The following is a 19027-nucleotide window of genomic DNA, read 5'->3' as shown; positions in this document are numbered from 1 at the left end:
GAAATGGGGGGTAGAAGGCTAATCAGTCGGTGAGGGGGGAGCAAGACCTCTCCTATAAGCTGCCAGCTGTTAGTGCTTTAACACATTTAAAAAAAAAATTCAGTTTAAATCTATACTGTGCTAAATCTCAAATTAACCTAAGTCTAGTCATGGTTTATTCTCAAATGGTGTAGTCTGTTATTGCCATTTAAAAAAATCTGACCTTTGCAAGGAGAAAGTAGGAAATAAACCAAACATGACTTAACAATACGTACTGGTGAAGGGACTGAAAGTCCCTTCCTGCAGGTAACATTCCCTTTCTAGACTTAGGATTTCTAGTTGCAGTTCCTGACTCTTTCCATTATTCAACATCTAGTTGTCAGTAGCGGTACAGTCCCTGGAAAAGTTCATCCTTTAGTAGATCCTGGTCTGTAAAATAAAGCCGTGTAGCATTGCTGCTTAAGGCCCTTACTGTAGAGGGCAGCGGTGCCTGTAGCTGATGCTATATAGATTGTCTTGTGTCAGTGGTTGTGTCTCAAAATCACTTTATTTGAGGAGCATATGTGGTCGTATGAATGCTTCTGACCCATCTTAATGCAAAAATAAACTGTTGAACGTAGCCAGTATTATTTATGTGGTACTGTAAGGCTTGCTGGCTCACTCTGCATTGAGATGATCTAGAAGCTTTTGCATCCTCTGAACACCTGACCTGATGTTTTACTGATGGCTGAGAAGCAATAATACCTTGAACTGTTCTAATTCAGCTTGGATTGATTATCCCCTCAGGCAAGTTAGCACTGTGCTAGTGATACCTGCTTCAGATAATATGCTCAGTTCTCAAGCAAACTGCAACTAGAGGAATTTTAATAGTAGTTGCTTATCTACAGCATCCTACGTTATTCTTTTGGCCAAATGAGTGTATCTGCCAAAAGTTCTGTTAAAGTAAACACAGTGCATCTTTGAGCACTGTGTGGTAATTCTTCTGTGGTGGCAGTGAGAGATTCAATAAGAAGCAGATTTCATGTTGAACTTGGAAGGTTTACACTGCACTTTCAGAAGGGAGTTAGAGTTGCAAGTCAGCCTTAATTTCATCCAAAAATAAGTGGGTTTATGCCCCTTTACTGGTGGAAACACATTAATACCAAAACTATTGCAACTTTATGGTGTAAACTGACATGCCTGTATGCTGCTAATAGGCCAAAGTGTTTGGATTCTGTGGTAAAATGTACAAATAGTGATGCCTTAAGAGGAGGAGTGGTGAACTGAGCATCAGGAGGCCATGAATGAACTTCAGGGTTTTAGCAGCTAAATTCTGTTAATTCTAGTTAATTTTGTGTGCTTTGCAGCTGTTTTTAAGAGCTGTTGAACAAAACTATGTTGTTTTGGAGCTAGAGATGTTTAGCTTTCTTGGACTGAGAAGATGGAACAAATCTGCAGCAGCGAACTTGAGAACCAGAGTCAGGAGCTTTACAAGAAATTAGCTTCCTGGTGGTGATGTTTTCCAGAAAGACCATGCCAGTCTAGGCTTCCCGAATCTGCTAGACCTCATTTTTCTCCTGTTGCAGGAACAGGGTTTAGGTATCCTGATTTTGACAATTTCAAAGTAGATGTAAAAGCACTTTAAAATGTATTATTCTGGCAGGCCATGAAGGAAGAGCAGCTTGGGTCTGTTGCGAGTTTGAATTGTAGATGTCCTCTGCACCTGAAACGTCAGGATTCAGTCCCTGTTGATGCTGACTAAGATAGAGAGTTTCTTCATGTGATAGAATTTCTGGATGTTTTCTCAAGGCTTTCTTTAAAAAGATGCAAAACCAGAACTCTATGAAATACTCAATATGCACCAAAGTTAGTGTTCTAGTACAGATTCATCTGTTTAATGTATGCAATTAAGGAGTTACCCAATTTCAACCATTTAACAATAGCAGGGCCTTAAGATGCAGAATAAGCAATGTAGAAAGGAGAAAACGTTTAGAAAATAAATAGTTCCCAGTTGAAATACTGAACTGGGTCTGGTAGGTCTGGCTGCTGCTCCTCTTTAGGTCTTCTAAGAGTTCTGAGTATAAGGGTGGAATTAAGGTTGAGGTGGCAGTTTTGATTCTGGCTAGTCAAGTGCTTGGATGTGGGGGACCTGATTTTTAAGTTTGTGAATACTTTGATGTTTACAGGAATGTGTACAAAATTTGTCTTGATGCTTTTTATGAACATAAAAAACCCAAACTCTTGAAAGCTCTTTAATGGTACATAGTTTTGTAAAATGCCATGCATGTTAGTTTGAAAGAATGAATTGTTCTGAAATTTTCAACAAATAATGTTTGTTTTGTGAGTGGAAAAAATGTGTAGTTGAAACAGTTGCTTGTTCTCAGTTTTTAACAATAAACATTCAAACTTATTTCAGGTGGAGAAAGTTTAGCTTACTGAAATGTAAAGATCTAGAACTTATTTGGGATTTTTCTCTTTGCAGATATATTATAAAATGTCTAATGGTTATGAAGATCACATGGCTGAAGATTGCAGGGATGATATTGGTAGAACAAATTTAATTGTGAACTACCTCCCTCAGAACATGACGCAAGATGAGTTACGGAGTCTATTTAGCAGTATTGGCGAAGTTGAATCTGCAAAACTTATTCGGGACAAAGTTGCAGGTATAATCTAGTATATAAGAAATTTTTACTTTGTGGTAGACTGCTCAAGCAAATACTTAACTGATTGCAATTTAATGTAGAAATATTAAATATTTGTGTGTGTAATCAAACTATTGACAAGTATTCATATAACTATTGTAATGCTAAGACTAGATATTGAGTATTGGGAAGATCGAATACTTAAGACTAAATTAATGACTATTTTGTATATGGTTAAGAATTCCAAGAGTACAGTTCCTAAATTTGAACATAACAGGCATGTCTAAAACATTGAATTTGGCTCCCAGCTTATTTATTCTTCCTACAGTCTGAGTATTTTTGACTCTACCAGAGCTCTGAATGTGCAAACAAACCTTTTGATCTGATTTTGATCGGTAAAATAAAGGTGTGGCGTGCATCTAAAATGGTCGTAGGCCTTATCACTCTTCAGGCATTTAACTTGTAAGTTCTTTAAATAGGATTGTTAGTAGCTTTAAAAAAATGAAAGGAATGAATTGTTCAGATTTGTGAAACTTAATGTTCCCTTGAAAACAACCAAATGATAGTAGAGCAACTGGTTCCATAAGCCATTATCTAGTTGCAGGAGCTTTTTATCTACTCTGTGAAAATGTTTTAATCCTTGCACAGTTAAAAATCTTCATTTACAAATTCATTGTTCTTGTTCAGAATTCAAGGAATCTTGGATTTAGTGGGAGGGCATGGTTGTTTCTGTAAATAAAAGTAATTGTGCTGTTAACTAGCTAAGCATGCTTATTTGTTCTCAGCCTGCAGACAATTGCCTTTTGGAATTTTTTGTGGTACATGCTCAATCTTGTATTTCAGAATCTAGAAATACTGACTTAGATCATTATCTAATCCATAACGTAGCGGGTCTGAAACTACTCCACTGTCTGTAAAAACTGCATGAAAGCTGATGAAACACATGAGAATTCTTTGTGTATTATCTTACATAGTGTATATGTAAAATCATCATGAAATAGTTACATAGAATACTGATTTCTTTGAATATTTTGATAGCTGAGTGTTCAGCCTAGATGATGTTATACCATTTGAGATCCTTAGAAGTAGAGGCTTGCTCTGGAGGCTAATTTTGCAAGGAAATAATACTTGTTTAATGGTAGCAAGCCATTAATCAAAGGATATTTTAAATGGGAAGAAAGACACATCACTAGCTGAAGCTTGAGAGTCTACTTCACGCTGTTCCCTGTAGCATCAAATACTCTGGTAAAGTCTGGTTAACTTTAACTTGGAACTTGACAGTGCTGGATAGTTTAAAGTCCAAAACATATGCTTGTGTGCTTCAGGTTTTTCTTAACAATCCTCTGAAGAATCAAGAGTAAAATTCCGTTTCTTGTTAGTGTTGCATAGAGTCCTTGAGTGCCAAAATGCTCTTTTTTCTTTATAAGTGATTGCAAGTGTTTGATTTTGCATGGCTGTGTTGGTCAGACCACTTAATTCTGTTGCTACCTAGTTTTTCATTCACTTGCAACACTGAGTAATTCCTAGTCTTCTCAATGCTCACTGATAGTTCTGGAGTATCAGTAACTAAGAATTGGCTTCTTCAGGAGCCTTCTAAAAGTAGCACCTTTTTTTCTTCCTTTTGCTTTTCTTTCTGCCCCTTCATGTTTGCATTAAGCTTTCTGTATTGCGAAACTCCACCCTAAGCAGATCTGATGTTTGGCAGCCCCCAAAAGAACAGTCTTGTGGCAGAGTTCTGCTTTCCGTGTGCCACCGCTTGCATTTTTCTGACCCCATGGCACACTAGCAGAAAACTAGAGCTGCAAAAAAACCTGTTTAGCTCCCTGACCTTGGTTTCTGTGAGGTCAGTTAAGTCATAATATTGGCATGTAAGACATAGTGGGGTTGAGTGCCCTGGGCAGGAGGGAGGTAACCTCTCCTTTTCGTTGGAATTAGACTTTTTAGATCAGTTTAGTACTTTTCAATGAAATCACAGCTTTGGTGCCCCTATGGCATTCTATTAAATCGAAGCATTTTGTCTTTGGAGTTGCCTTTATTGACTGTATTTCAGAGTTAAAATCAATGTTGGTTTAATAATGTTTATTTTTCATAAAACAATGACTGATGTGTATATATTTGTCTCCATTCTCTGTTAATGAAACATGTAGGGCAGAAAATGGCTTCTGCCTGGAATGCAGTTTTTAATGATCTATTGAAATAGCCTTAGCTTTCTGGAGACTGATTACTTTGATTCAAGAATCAATTTGAAAGACAAAGTTTTGTTTTGTTTGAGTAAAGTATTTAATTATGATCAAGGTATATATGTTGTTGGGTTTTGTTTCCAATACAGCGTGGTACTGAACAATCTTATGTTCCATGCATTAGACTGTGTTTATAAAATTTAGAGAAACTCTTTGAAACCACTGGACTACTTATCCTTTATTTTGTTATTGATGAATGCTGTAGGAAGTTGAAAGTAGCAGCAAACCATAGTGTGGATTTACATTGCTTACTATGAATTTTCTGCTTTGTGTACACATGGATTATAGCAGTTGGTAACAGTATGACTATGTATTTGTTTTGTTGTTTGAGGTGTGATAACTTTTTTTCTGTCTTTTTGCAATAACTGTAAAGAGAAGCTTGTGCACAGTAGATGAACATTAGACAGGATGCAGTGCTCCTTCAGCTCTTCCTTATCTTACTGGAAAGATAGGGTGCTGGTCTCTTCACTCTCCAATTTGTGTATTACATTCCTAAGCACCTCCAGACATGTCTTTGTGTAATTTGTGATGAGTGAATCAGTACTCGGGGTCAGTGGGCGAATATTGGATCGTTGCTCACTATACTTGTATTTATGGTGACTATGTCTTGGACGTCCAGGATTTTCATAAGAAAACTGTTTTAAGAAAATTAAATCTTAAGACTAGCACTAACCATACCTCAGGGCTGTGAGCCCTGGGGAAACATTAGAAGGTCGCTTCCCAATATAGCGTGGCACAGTGTCAAGTCCGAGATGTAACTTTTCACTGTTGCGTATCCTGGCCTTTGTGGTGATTGCTGAGGCTTGGGAGTAGCCATTGACCCTATTCAGTTGATGAAGTCCTCTCTTCCTGCAGCTCTGGCTCATGAGGCTGAAAGCAAGGAACAGTACTGGGGCTTGTCCGATCGGCCTGCACTGATTAGGCTGTAGCCCTACGGACTTCAGACACAGTGGTGCCAAATTTGTGCTCTGTACTGATTTCCTGCCCAAGGATGTGTATAGTGTGAAATGTCCTCTTGGAGCCACTGCCTCCTACCATGGATGACTCAACAGAAAAAATATGTCCTGTACCATGTTTTGCACTGGGGGGTGCTTGACTTTGCTGGGACATCCAGATTCTGGGGTTTGGGTTTACAGCCAATCTGCTGTGCTGGACTCTTCCTACAGGTGAACATTTTTTAAGTATTTCTCCTCCTTGAGTATCTGTCAATGCAGAAATCCAGGCCTTTGTGCCACTCTAGTCTTGCTGAATTTCTTGCAGCACTGGTGCGGATGACTCATCGTGTCAGGATATCTGACGGCACAATGCAGCTGCTTCTAATCAATAGCTGTAAATTTTCTGAGAGAACCTGCTTATCTTTAGTTTGCTGTTCGTGCAGGTGTATGCAGATTCTAGTCCTCCTGGACCAAATGCTAATGCTAGAAGTTAGTCTGCCATGAATGCAACTTGTATTTAGTTTCTCGGTCTTGCCCTTACCCTGCTGAAGTGTTGGTACTTTCAAACCTGACTGTCCCAAATCTCTGAGAAGGTTGGGTTAAACTTTTCCCATGTGTTGAGGGTCTCAGACTACTGTGGGGTCTGTTTGTTGCTCATGACATCCATAGTCCTGCCCTGAGTGCCTGGTGACAAGTTTGCTGTGTGCACCTCTGTGGTGGGTTGACCTTGGCAGGATGCCAGGTCCCACTAAGCTGCTCTATTGCTCCCCTCCTCAGTGGGACAGGGGGGAGAAACTAGGATGGGGGGGAAAAAAAATAACCAAACATGTGGGTCAAGATAAAGGCAATTTAATAAGAAGAAAGCAAAGGCTGTGCATGGAAGCAAAAGAGAACAAAAGATTTGCTCTCTGCTTCCCATCAGCAGGTGATATTCAGCCACTTCCTGGGAAGCAGGGCTTCAGTATGCATAGCAGTTGCTCTGGAAGACAAACGTTGAAAAAACTAATGCCCCCCTGCTCCTCCTCCTTTCTCTTAGCTTTTATTGCTGACCTGATGTCATATGGTATGGCATATCCCTTTGGTCAGTTTGGGTCAGCTGTCCTGGCTGTGTCCCCTCCCAAGATCTCACCCACCCCCAGCCTACTGGGGCAGGGGGCAGGAAATGTTGGATAACCCTGGTGTGTTATCACCACCATTCTAGCTGCCAAGACAAAGCACAGCACTATGAGGGCTGCTGTGGGGATAATTAACTCCATCTCGGCCAGACCCAGTACAACCCCTCTGTAAGTGTTCTGGCTAATAGCAGTTGATTTTGTTAGGGAGGCATCCAACTTCCTGAGGGTTCGTGTTCTCCCTTACACCTTCTGTACTGCTTATGCAGGGAATAAGGTATCCCTATGATACTCTTAACTTTCTACTCTAGGAAATCTAGGGTATGATCCTTCATACTGTGCCAAAGGCTCTGTCTGTACCTGTCAGCTACCAAAATATGGCCATCTCTATGCAGACATTGATAGGAGACAGTGGACTTCCTCTCAGCTGTCTGCATTTGTGTATGTTTGAGCTCTGATGGAGCTTGCTAATGTTGAACTCCTTGATCATCAGCTGTCAGGGACAAAGGTATTGCTCTGCTGTTGCTGAAAAATGTGGAGCAGAATGGGCATTTTGGGGTGACTTGTTAAGGTGTGCAGAAATCTGGGGTCCATCTCAAAAAATACTGTCATTATGGCTCACTCGCACTGTGAGTGTGCATGTGCATGTTGCTTACAGGACCAAAAATAAATAACTTCTAGGGTAACTGGAATTCCTCAGGAATTGGTGTGCATCTTCACCTTTTCCCTGTCTTTTCCTTTTTGTGATGTCTTCTCTGGAAGACTCTTTCACAGAAATTATGCAGCTGAAAAAGAAATGAATGGTTGTGTCCTTGTAAACTTTTAAAGCAAAAAGGGAAGGAAGATTTTATTGCACCTCTTTCAGATGCTGAAAGGCGGTAAATAGCTCTCTACCTCACATGATCGGATAACTCTATTCATTTCACTATTGCAGTGAACTCCAGGCTAGAAACAGAATTCTTAAGTGTTCTTGTTTTGTGGGAAGTACTTAAATATTCTCTTTGGCTGAAATAGTTTCTTTTTGCGTGGAAAACGACCATGAAATTGCTTACGCACTTTTGCTGTTAACTGTGTAATTGGAATGCATCATTACCCCTGGATTTTTTTTCTAGCTTTTTAATCACATTTGGTGGTATGCAATTTCTTTAAATGTGCATTCAAGAATGCCTAGGAACAATGGTTACTTAATGAAAAGTGCAAATGGTTTGCAGACAAGTTGGCCAAATACTGAAAATGTTAACACCCTTCTAGCTTTGCCAGCTTAACTTAATTTCCTTTGTCATAAAGTTGGCCATATAAACTACTTCGGAGGTAATAACTGAGTTCTAGCAAGAGTATGGGAATACACTTAATATAAAAGGTTGCTTGGCTTCTTTAAGTGGGTTCAGAGCACAGCTAGCAGAAGCAGCAGCTGGTGCAGCAGTTCCTGGGCTCTGCTTCTAAATGTTCTGGGAACTTCTGGGATTGTCAACAGACTGCTGGGAACCCTTTGAGGAACTGAAGTGCTTGTTGCTGCCAGGGAAGGATAGCTGTAGGAGACCTTGACTTCTACTAAGGAGCTCTGAGCTCTGTTAGATGTACTTGATCAAAAGGAGGTTGTAGCTTTTGTTACAGTTGACCCCTGGTTAGGGAGAGTCAAGCACCTTTTTAACTATTGCTTAGGACAGACCTATATAACAGTTTAGCTTAGAGCATAGTTCTGAAAGTGCTGTAAACAGGCATAGCAGTGCAGATGGGGACCATGGACTGTGTTGTGATCGGCTGATATGGACTCAGGAATGGTGGTGACATGCTGCACAGTCTCCAGCAGTCATTGTAGCAGCTGTAACATCGGAGGCCTTGACTGAAAAAGAGCTACCTTGTCCAAAAAGAGGGTACAGCTCTGCAGGTCTTAGGCTACAGGGTGTGCCTGGGCCCTCTCAGGTAGGCTAGAGGGACATGGTCTTATCACTGCTGGAGGACCTGTGTCACCAAGTGAAGGACCTGTGGTTGGATTGAAAACCAATCTTTCCAGGTTGGTTATCAACAGCATGAAGTCCAGCTGAGGGCCAGTCACTAGTGAAGTACCTGAAGATTTGATATTGGGGCCAATTCTGTTTAAAATTGTTGTTAATGACCTGGATGATGGGACAGATTGCACCCTCAGCACATTGGCAGCTGATTCCAAACTGGGAGGAGTGGCTGGTACACCAGGTGGTTGTGCTGCCATTCAGAGGGACCTCAACAGTGTTCTCTGAAAACTTTAAGGTAGGGCTGGCATAATGGAGGAAGACTCCCTACTTTTAGGATTGTGGGTATCCTTTTACTCTAGCTGGAGATATGGAAAGGTTAAATATATTCAATGCTTAGTATCCCTCCTTAGATACATAGGCACATAAAGTCAAAAAGGCCAACACAGTTGTACTAGCCATTGCATGAAGTACTCAGCTTTACAAAAGCTGACATCTTCGCTTTGTTTGCCTTTCTTTACCCTCATCAAGCCATAAAAATGAGCCATGTAGCAAAATCTTCAGTTGTACTCCAATATTTCTCAACTTTTTTTTAGTGAGTGTTACTGTGCCATATCTTCTTAAAGTACTTTCATTCTCTTCCAACAGAGAATCGGTATGTTTATGCAGAATAACAATTTAGTTCAACTTAACTTATGATAGTGTTGACTCTGAATACTTGCTGAGATTTTTGCATTGTAATGTTTGCAGCTAAAAAAGTATCATTATTTGGAAAGTGTCTTCATGTGACACTCCTGACATGAGATGGCGGGAGTGGTTTTTTTCAGCCCTGGGTGTCTTGAGTAGTCAGGTTTATGTTCCAACCACAGATTAATGAAATCTATCCTAAAATTTAAAGAAATGAGATCTTACAGTAAGTGGGGAAGGCATTTCTTCCCAAAGACTTCCTCAGGAAATCAGCCTGTGGTATTCATGCACAATTTTGGGCCTGTTATTTTCTGTGTTCACTTCACAAATCCTTTTCACATCACAGCATCTAGGATGCTGGCAGTTCATCTGGAAAAAGAGCCCTGGAGCAACGTAAATTAAATCTCAGTAGAAAAATGTTCTGGAAATGAAAGGAAAAAATATAAAGAGAATGTATAGAAATGATAAGTATGTAGAAGGGCTTCATTAAATGAAATTATTTACTAAAAATAGTAAACCTTTTGTTTTCAGGATTTAAAGCTGTCACTCTTACTGCATATGGTGGAATTTTTTAAAATATTGTGGAGATAGTGAGTTCCCTGGAAGCTGTCTCTTTGAGCTGGGATAAAGAACAGACTTATATCAAGTTAGCTTTGTAGCTTTTGACTTTTTTCAGAAGTGTCTGTTTGAATTGCTTGAAGTCATCTTTGTTTCAAGGCAAATGCTATTTATTTTGCAAGTGGAGGAGAGGCCACTTTATTTGTAATTCATAATGTTTTCCTGAGGTTTTTTTTGAAGATCAGGCTTTCCAAACCTGTTAAATGCGATTTTGCCCTTAAAATTACATAAATGAGAGTATTCATCATTTGGCCATGGAACAGAAAGTGGCTTGTGTCCTGGTTTGTAAAGCCAAATGAAGCAGTGGGAACACATTCTGTATTTGAAAATTGTTATCAGTAAACCTAGATACTATTTTCTTGATTCCTTTCTAGTTCCTTTCTGTTGCAATCAAAAGTCTTTTCAGTAAGACATGCTGGTTTTAAGTCTTAAGCAGAAGCAGGAGTTGGATCAGATAGCAATCTGTGTCTTAGTCATAGAAACTGTAATAAACTGAATGCAGTTACTGTGGAAGAAAGGTATTGAGCTGTTGCATTGACACTGACCATAGAGGTGTTTAAAGGACAAATATAATGGAAATGCTTAAATATAAACCTAAGCTTTTGGTTTTGTACTCTAAATGGTATGCTTAAAGTGTTAAGTGGAGCATGGTGCAGTGATTCCTGGTGTAGTGTTGATCTGACTAATCCAGCCTTACAACAGTGCACAGACTTGTAATGGAAAATCATGTCCTTCTACTGTTAGTTTTGAAGATGGATGATTAAACACTTGAGATGTTTGTTAACATACAAAAATATGTTTTGATAAACAAGAAGCTGCATTTTTGTAAGGACACCTTGTATTATGAAAACAAAAACTGCCAAGAGGGAAACAAATAACAACTTCTTGTTTCCAAAGTCAAGCCAGGCACTGCATGTAGAACGTCAGGTTCTGAAGTTGGCATTTAGAATATTAAAGTGAAAAAGTGGTTAACTCTTACGATGTGGAGCAGCTTTAACATTGGGCTGAAGGACATGAGTGGGAGCTAGAAACCAGCATCATCGGCTGAGACCACTGGACAAAAAAAAGACAGAAGGAAACTAGTGGAAACCTACAGAAGTGAGGTTTTCACTCAATTAAAAATAGACTATGAGAGTGGGTCCTTCCAAAAATGTGTGACGGAGTAACTAGTCCACTGAAAATTGGCAGTCTGTGTTGCTAGCCATGTAGCAGTTTTGGTAATTCCAGGCTTTGGTTTAAGGACTACATTAGAAATAAACTCAAAACTTGGAAATGATTCCATGAATGGGAGAAAATATTGTGAGGGAGAAAAAAAGTGTTGTTCTTTACCTTCTTTAAACCTTTCATTAATATTTAGTTCTGTCACAACCCTACTTAGATGAAGTGTGCATCTAGGCTGTCTTAGTACAAAAAGACCTTGTTCTGTAGAACTGGAAGAACCTCGGATTAACGTAGTGTTGAGTTCCTCATTCTGTCATTTGGGATGGTGCCATTTTAAGGGACACTAGTCCGGCCTGCTCAGAGCGGTCAGACCAGGTTACACAGGACTTTATCCCATCTGGTCTTGTAAACCTCTGTATGCTCCAGTCCTCTGAGGATGTTGGTGGCCTTTTGCTGAGCTTACTCCGGTTTATCAGTGTCTTTCCTATATTAACAATTTGATGCAGTAGTCTTGGTGTGTGGTCTAGTGAGTGTGGAGTAAAGGGGGATCTTCTGTCTTCTGACTGTACTTCTGTTAGTACAATGCAGGATGCTATTAACTGTCTCTGTCATAGTGCCCTGTTGACTCATGCTTGCCTTGCTTTATAATTATCAGCTCCTTTTCCATAGAGCTGCTCTCCAATCAATAACTACCCAGTCTATGTTGTTGCCAGGTTTTCTTCCTTCCCGTGATCAGGACTTTGCATTTGTCCTTGTTGCATTTCATAAGGTGTCTGTTGGCCCATTCCTTCAGTGTGTTTAGGTCCCTCTGGGTGGCAGCCCTACCCTCCAGTGTATTGACAGGTTCCTCCCAACCTAGTGTCATCTCCAATCTTGGTGAGAGTGCACTCCCATCACCTCTTCCAGGTCATGGATAAAAAGTTAAACAGCAGGTCCCAGGATAGATCCCTGCAAAACTCCACTTGTTGCCAGCATACATGTAGAGTGTGTGTGTGGGGTTTTTTGGTCTCTTTTTGAAGACTGATGTGGCATTTGCCTTCCTGCAGTTGTTCGGGACCTCTTCCTATTTCCGTGACCATTCAAAGATGAGATAGAGAGCAGTTTTGGACAGGACGTGAGCCTGGTATCTCAACACCCTTAGAAAGAGCCCATCTCATCCCAGGGACTTGTATGGGTCAAGTTGTGTCAATCAGTCCGTCCCTGACTTGTTCTTCATCCAACAGTCCTTCTCCTTGAACTCCTTCCCTGAGTGCAGAGGCCTGCTAGACTTTGGTGAAGAGTGAGGCAAAGAAGGCATCATGTACCACTCTCACCAAATCACACCCCATTCAGCAGCTGTCCCACATTTTTCTTCTTCAGCCTTGTACTGCTGAGCCAGCAGTAGAAACTTTTCTTGTTACCCTTGATACTTTTTTTTTTTTGCATTTGTTTCAAGTCTCAACTGCAGTTGAGCTCTGGCTTTCCTGAGACTGAGTGGACAGTGTTTCTAAATTCCTCCTTTTGTAGGCTGTTGCTTCTTCCATCTCCTTCATGCTGCCTGTTTGCATTGGAGCTCTGCCATGAGTTCCCTGCTTAGCCAGGCTGCTCTGCCGACACATCTGCTTGTTTTCCTGGATGTTAGGAAACAAAAGATGCTGTATGCATAGTGTTGCCTTGTCTCAGAGGGTTAGAATATAGCCTCTTGATCACTTGCGCTGCCCATCCTACCTTGCTGCACTTCTGCATTGGCATAATCTTTTTTTTTTTTTTTTGGAAGTTTGATGCAAGAATGCTTGCATTTTTCTCAGGGTTGATGTGATTATGTGTCCCCAGCTATACAGTAGTGTAACTGCACTAAAGAAAGCCCACACAAGGCACATCTGAGTACTTTTAATCTGTTCTCATCCTCTGAAACTATAGTGTCACCGCTTTGAATTCTGCTTTTTCAGCACATGGATGTCTGATATTTGGACGCGATATTTCTTGATGCGTTCATGCATATTTAAGCTATCTGGTTGTCACTCGCAGCACACTTTGTAAAGCCAAACAAACAGAAAACCAAACCCAGCTCTCCAAGATGCCACGTCCTCCCCTCAGTGACATTTGGGGAGATCTGTTCCATCCTTCTGTGTTGTTTACTTGTGGGTTTTTTTAATTAAAGGGTGAAGTGGAAAAGAAGTACGAGCTCTGGTCTTGTATTTAGGCTCCCCAGTAAAACTAGAGTTGTCATTCAGTGGCGGGAGGGGAATAAGAAACGAGCTCGTAACTGAAGCAGTGCATCTCAGGGAGCTGGGAAAGGAAGCAAGGACATGGACAGAAAACCAAGTGATGCACAGAAAGAAAATGAGTACCCTCTTTCATGAAAGGGCTTTTTATCGCAGAAACAAAACTAGATTCTTTCTGCTGAAGGAGTATGGTAGTTTGCTTAAAACTAGGTTTTACGGTCATTTTGTTAATTTAAGGACCTACTTATTTCTTTTTCTTATCTTTGTCTCTTGTAGATTTGCGTTTATGTATATGCAAACTTTTAAAAAGCTTTTTAATTACTATCTAGTAAAACTGTTATAGTACTGCCTTCTTTTGCACAACAGGTTTCTAGCAGGCTCTTAACATCATGATAAAGCAAATAACTTGTCTCTTTGCCTGGGATCAACACTTGACATAATGTTGTGTAAATTCTGATTTCTTAAATGTTTTCTGGCATGTCCTAAAAGAAAGGTAGTTTGTACTGTTTAGGAGGAGGGAATATGGAACAAAATTGTGAAGCAGAGAGCATTCCTGAAGAGTGGTCTGTCGGGGCACTGTGGAACATGCCTCTTGCAGTGATAGGGCTGTTGAGTGCTAGATACCCTAGCCTGTTTAGAGATGAAAACTAGTAACTGAATGGCAGGAGATGGCTGAGACTGATGGTTTTAAGTATTTAGAGCAAGATACGTTAATATATGTTGTCAGTTTTGCCTGGGTTGGCTTTCTTTTAGCACTTAAGGACTGTAAAGTCATGTTACGCTGATGTAATTTAAAGGTGGTAAGTACAGTCTAAGAGGGAAGGTCTGTATTCTAGGTTTTTGTAGAGAAAGATAGGTAGTAGATACTTTCTTATCTAGTGGCAGGTAGAAGTTAACAGGACTATAATTTCTGGGTTTCAGTGCAAATTTATTGTCAAATGCTTACAGTGAATATGAGAAAATCTGGTAACTGTTGTAATCCTATGACTTTTCAGACCCATCTTCTTTTAATCTGAGTTTGTTTCTGTCAGCCCAAATATGTCCCTGCTGTCTTTTCCCAGGGCTTTCAAACTCTTATGACTAAGGAATAGTCATAGAGCAACCTGTGTAAAATTAGAAATAGAGAAGGTGCAGAATTTTGCTCAGATGAAAACAGTAAAGGCGGCCAAGGGGATCTGGTCACTGCTTGTGTGTACTTCAGGGAACAGACGCTTGGAAGGATAAGCTTGTGTATGCTCAAGGACAGTATTTGCCTAAGAACAAGTGGATGCAAAGTGTGGAGACCTGCATTTAGAAAAGGAGAGCATTGGAGGAGGTTTGTAGAACATGCTTTCAATTGGAGTGATTGGGACAAAAATCTAACTGCTTTTAATGTGAACCTTGCTTATGTTTTAGGGAAAGGGAATATGTACAGTTTGTGATTACAGGGATGGGACCCAGATCATGTGTTCCCTTTTGGTCCTGTGTGTCCACGAGTGCTGTTACTTAGTTTTGGTTTTATCCTGTATGTAAGTAGATTAATCTTGTCACTGATCTCAAACACTGCATAAACATATAACCTGTCTGATGCTTCGCAGGAAAGCTGCTGGATAAGTAACGGTTGCCTGCCTACTGCATTCTCTGCAAACTTGTTGCAGCAAAATCGGGAAGGATACTCACTCACACCGGTCATAGGCTGAGCCCCTAATCTGCATGACTCAGTGTACTAAAGATAGCTTAATAAATTTGTATGTGCAATCCTGCTTTTCTTCCCCTGCTTGAAGAATACAGTCACCCCCTCCCCAGTGCAGTGTCCACCTGGGGAGTGACAGCCCTGACTGCCAGGGCTCAGTGGTTCAGACTTGGAGGGATTAGTCTTGTTGAAGTCTGTTTCCCTGGTCTCTAAGGGCCTATTTTTATAAACTTTTATTAGGTCCTGGTTTTATTCTGTAGTTTGCTGGAATATTCATGTTTATGTGGCTGTTGGGACAGACTGAAAATATATATAAAGCAGCTGGTACTCTGGGCTATGAGAGCAGGTGCTGGCATGCTGTACCTGTGAGGGCTGTCGGACTCTTCCCACCCTCTTAGGAGAGAAAAAGTCATTGCGTACTGTCTGCGTCACATTTGTTCCCTCTTAAACTCATCTTTGTTTTCTTGGTCAGGTTCTGGAGAAATAAGCCAGGGTCCAAGTGCTAAACATTTTTCTAATTCTTAAATTATTCATTTTCTTTATCGGGGGAAAAGAATCTCAATAGGTAAGTGATTGACTAACGAGATTTGATCTAAATGACTGACCATTTCTGACTAATAAACCAGAAAATGAATGTTATAAAGAAATCGACAAAAACCATGCTGTAGGCACATGTAAGATATGTCTGCAAAATTCTGATCAATGTTATCTGTAGACCTTTAAAGGATAAAGCTGCAGAAGCTGGCATCTAAGATACTACTTTTATTGCATTGATTTGTTTCCTATGCGGAATGAAATCCTACTTGGTTATCAAAGAGTGATTTGCCATTACCGCTGTGCAGAAGGAGAGTTTGATCTGTGCTAGTGGAGATGTTTTAAGACTAGGTTTGTAAGAGGACAGGATATTGTTCCTGTATGTGGGTTGAACACAAAGGGGATCTGGCTTCTTTAAGAGCTTTAGCAGACAGTAAAAATTAACTGGGACTGTTTATCCAAGGAGTGTATTAGGAAATGGGCAATTACATTATTTGGGTTTAGATGAGTTACTGGTCTGTTACGATTCACAGCAAAGCAGACAAATGCAGAGGACAGGCAAGGGGGTTGTGCTGTTGCAGTTGTGCTGCAGTCAATCTATCATGTATGCTGTTATTACTAACACTGTGAGGGTTATTTGGAGCTTCCTTCCATCCCTCATGGCTTTTAGACTCATAGGTCTCAATTCCTTCAGTAGACTGGTGATTCTTTTTTCAGTAGACGGGGTTAATCTGCAGTGTCTGTTAGAGCCCTCTTCAGCTTCTCTGACATTTTGTGCTAGGATAATCACCATTTGACTTGCAGGGTGGGGCCATATTTGATGTTCTGAAATCTCTGGAAAGTGTAAGAAAACTTCCTTGCTAGCTAAGACTATTGTGGAGCCACGCTGTGTAATTAAAGGGCTACATTTCAGAAGAGAATCCTCCTCTATAAGGATTAGCTGCGTCTTCTAGTGTTCTCAAGCCTAACGACAGAGCTTAATAACAACACTACTTTAAAATAGTATATTGTTAAAATAGCACATTCTCCTATGCATACTTAAAATTTTCTTTAGAAAATCCCATTGATCTGGCTGAAACAAGGAGAAGGTGTTTCAGATAAACCTGAAAAAGGTGTATCTTTTATTGAATGGGGGTTGCTTTATTGCACTGAGAGAGTCTTGAATGTATTTTAGTTTTTTTTAGGTCTACGGTGATAAGAGCCTCTAACTGTTGGGAAATTGCAGCCCGAAATGATCTTAGTATGTAGTGTTATAATTGATGGTAGCATTTGTGGAGGTTAGAAATAGAAACAGAACAAATAAATAACCAAATAAATATCCTTTGTCTTAAACGTGTTGGAGACTTGTATTATTGCTCTCAAATTCTTTTTGTCAGAGTTAAGAGTAAACTTGCATAAAAAACATTAAAGTAATAGTACATGAATTGTCTGCATTAAAGACAATTTTTTCACTCTTCAGTTTTTATCCTGTGTTGGGGAGAGTTACTGCTCATTAGCTATATGAATGTATGAAAGATTGAAAACTTTTTTCCCCTCTTGTCTCTAGGAGTGAACGTTGGAATAGCTACACAGAAATGAGTAGCCTGCTGATTTCTTACCCAGCAGTTCATCCATTGACACTTTCTCACTTTCTGCTCTTTTTCTACAAGAGTTTGTACTTATGAAGTCTGTTAATGAGTGTGGAACAAAGGCAAGAATTTTAAGTACAAGAGTGTTCAGAGTTGGCATTTTAGTCTTGAATTTCTTACTGTTGATGGATCATCTGCGGCCCTCTGATACGGACTGTCCTTGAAGACAGAAGGATGTCCAAAGTGGCAAATGAAAGAGCTTTGAGTTACTTCATATGATGTATGCCAGCCTTCAGAAACTTCTTTGGCTTATTTAAATAGTTGCTGTGTGGATTATGTTTATGTTGAGTTCACTTTTTCTCATTTGCATTTCCTTTAATTTTGATGGTGATTAACTTTCTTTTGTTAGGATTAATTTTAAAAAATGTTCTTCCATGTAGGACACAGCTTAGGCTACGGCTTTGTGAACTATGTTACTGCAAAAGATGCTGAAAGAGCAATAAACACACTGAATGGCCTCAGACTTCAGTCAAAAACTATCAAGGTAGGATGTCTAGATTCTTTCTATTTTCTATGAAAATGGCCTTCTGATAAACTTCATTCTGGTGGTAAGGCTTGTGTGTCCTCCAACTGCAAGAAAGGTAGGATCTGGGAGAAGAGTAAAGTGAGCTGTTAAGCTTCTTGAGTTTTCTAACAGCTTTGTATTCAAAGATTCCTTTTTTTTATTCCCACCATTTTTTACAGCAGTAGGTGGGATAATTCCAAATTGTTGCCATGTTTTTGAACTCATGTATATCTCAGATACTTGATACCTGTTAAATCATGTTAACACACATGCACTCCTTTTCCAAAATAACAGCTAGTACTGTATGTGTAGGAAATCACACATGCTTAGGTGATATTTGTCATTTTCTCTAGTAGCAGAAATTAAGATAGAAAACTGCACTCCAGCTGGTAAAATCTTTTTATGAGGCTGTAAAAAAAAAAAAAAAACACCAACCAAAAAACCCACAAACAAACCACCAAAAAAACCCCCACTGACATCACAAGTTCTTGGTGCGATCGGTGGCTATTGACAGGTCCAGTACCCAAGTCAGAACTTCAGACAGGGATTCTTCAACGTAGCGAATATGTTTGTTGGAAGCATCACTATTAGTCTACTGCTGTCTTTGTATAGCAGTGCTACTGTATTCTTTATCTGTTGGATGAGCCCAAAATGGAGTTGTATAGAGACGTGACTTTTTCCTTATCGTTCTGACAATTTTCCCCTACCTTCTTCCTGTTCTGCTCTTTGAATTCCAGTAAAATATGCCTGCATTGTTTAGTGGGGAATAAATGAAAATGACTCATGATAAAATAAATTACTCTTTCCTATTTAAACTCTGAATATACCTTCTTTTTTCTTTTTTTAAAGGTTTCCTATGCTCGTCCAAGTTCTGAAGTTATTAAGGATGCTAATTTATATATCAGTGGACTACCAAGGTCAATGACACAAAAAGATGTAGAAGATATGTTTTCACGTTTTGGACGCATCATCAACTCGCGTGTGCTTGTGGATCAAACTACGGGTGAGTTCTGTTGCGCTAGCGTCATAAAACTGTAGTGTATAGCACCTGTGGTGTTTTTCAGATACTGGTAGTTCCTAAACTAAACTAGACTTCCACAAACTAACCATGACATCTGGTGTCAACCACTGAAATAATTTCAATGGGATATCCTTTTCCAATGTCGTCTTTAAAACAGA

The 19027-nt window shown here is 39.8% G+C and overlaps 1 protein-coding gene across 1 annotated transcript in view; it reads left to right on the top strand.

Annotated features, from left to right (window-relative positions):
• Positions 1–2444: 2444 nt before the first annotated feature.
• The window catches only part of ELAVL1 (ELAV like RNA binding protein 1), a 32245-nt gene continuing 15662 nt past the window's right edge, over positions 2445–19027 (top strand). The window contains exons 1-3 of the mRNA XM_010284807.1: positions 2445–2624; positions 17724–17827; positions 18698–18851. Coding sequence (XP_010283109.1) covers positions 2453–2624; positions 17724–17827; positions 18698–18851 — 430 coding nt within the window. The 5' untranslated portion in view covers positions 2445–2452. The remainder of the gene's footprint in view (positions 2625–17723; positions 17828–18697; positions 18852–19027) is intronic.

Source organism: Phaethon lepturus, unplaced genomic scaffold, assembly GCF_000687285.1.
Source record: "Phaethon lepturus isolate BGI_N335 unplaced genomic scaffold, ASM68728v1 scaffold844, whole genome shotgun sequence".
In the NCBI taxonomy this organism is placed as follows: domain Eukaryota; kingdom Metazoa; phylum Chordata; class Aves; order Phaethontiformes; family Phaethontidae; genus Phaethon; species Phaethon lepturus.
Note: the sequence above shows the minus strand (reverse complement) of the source record. Positions and strands in the feature narration are given on the sequence as shown.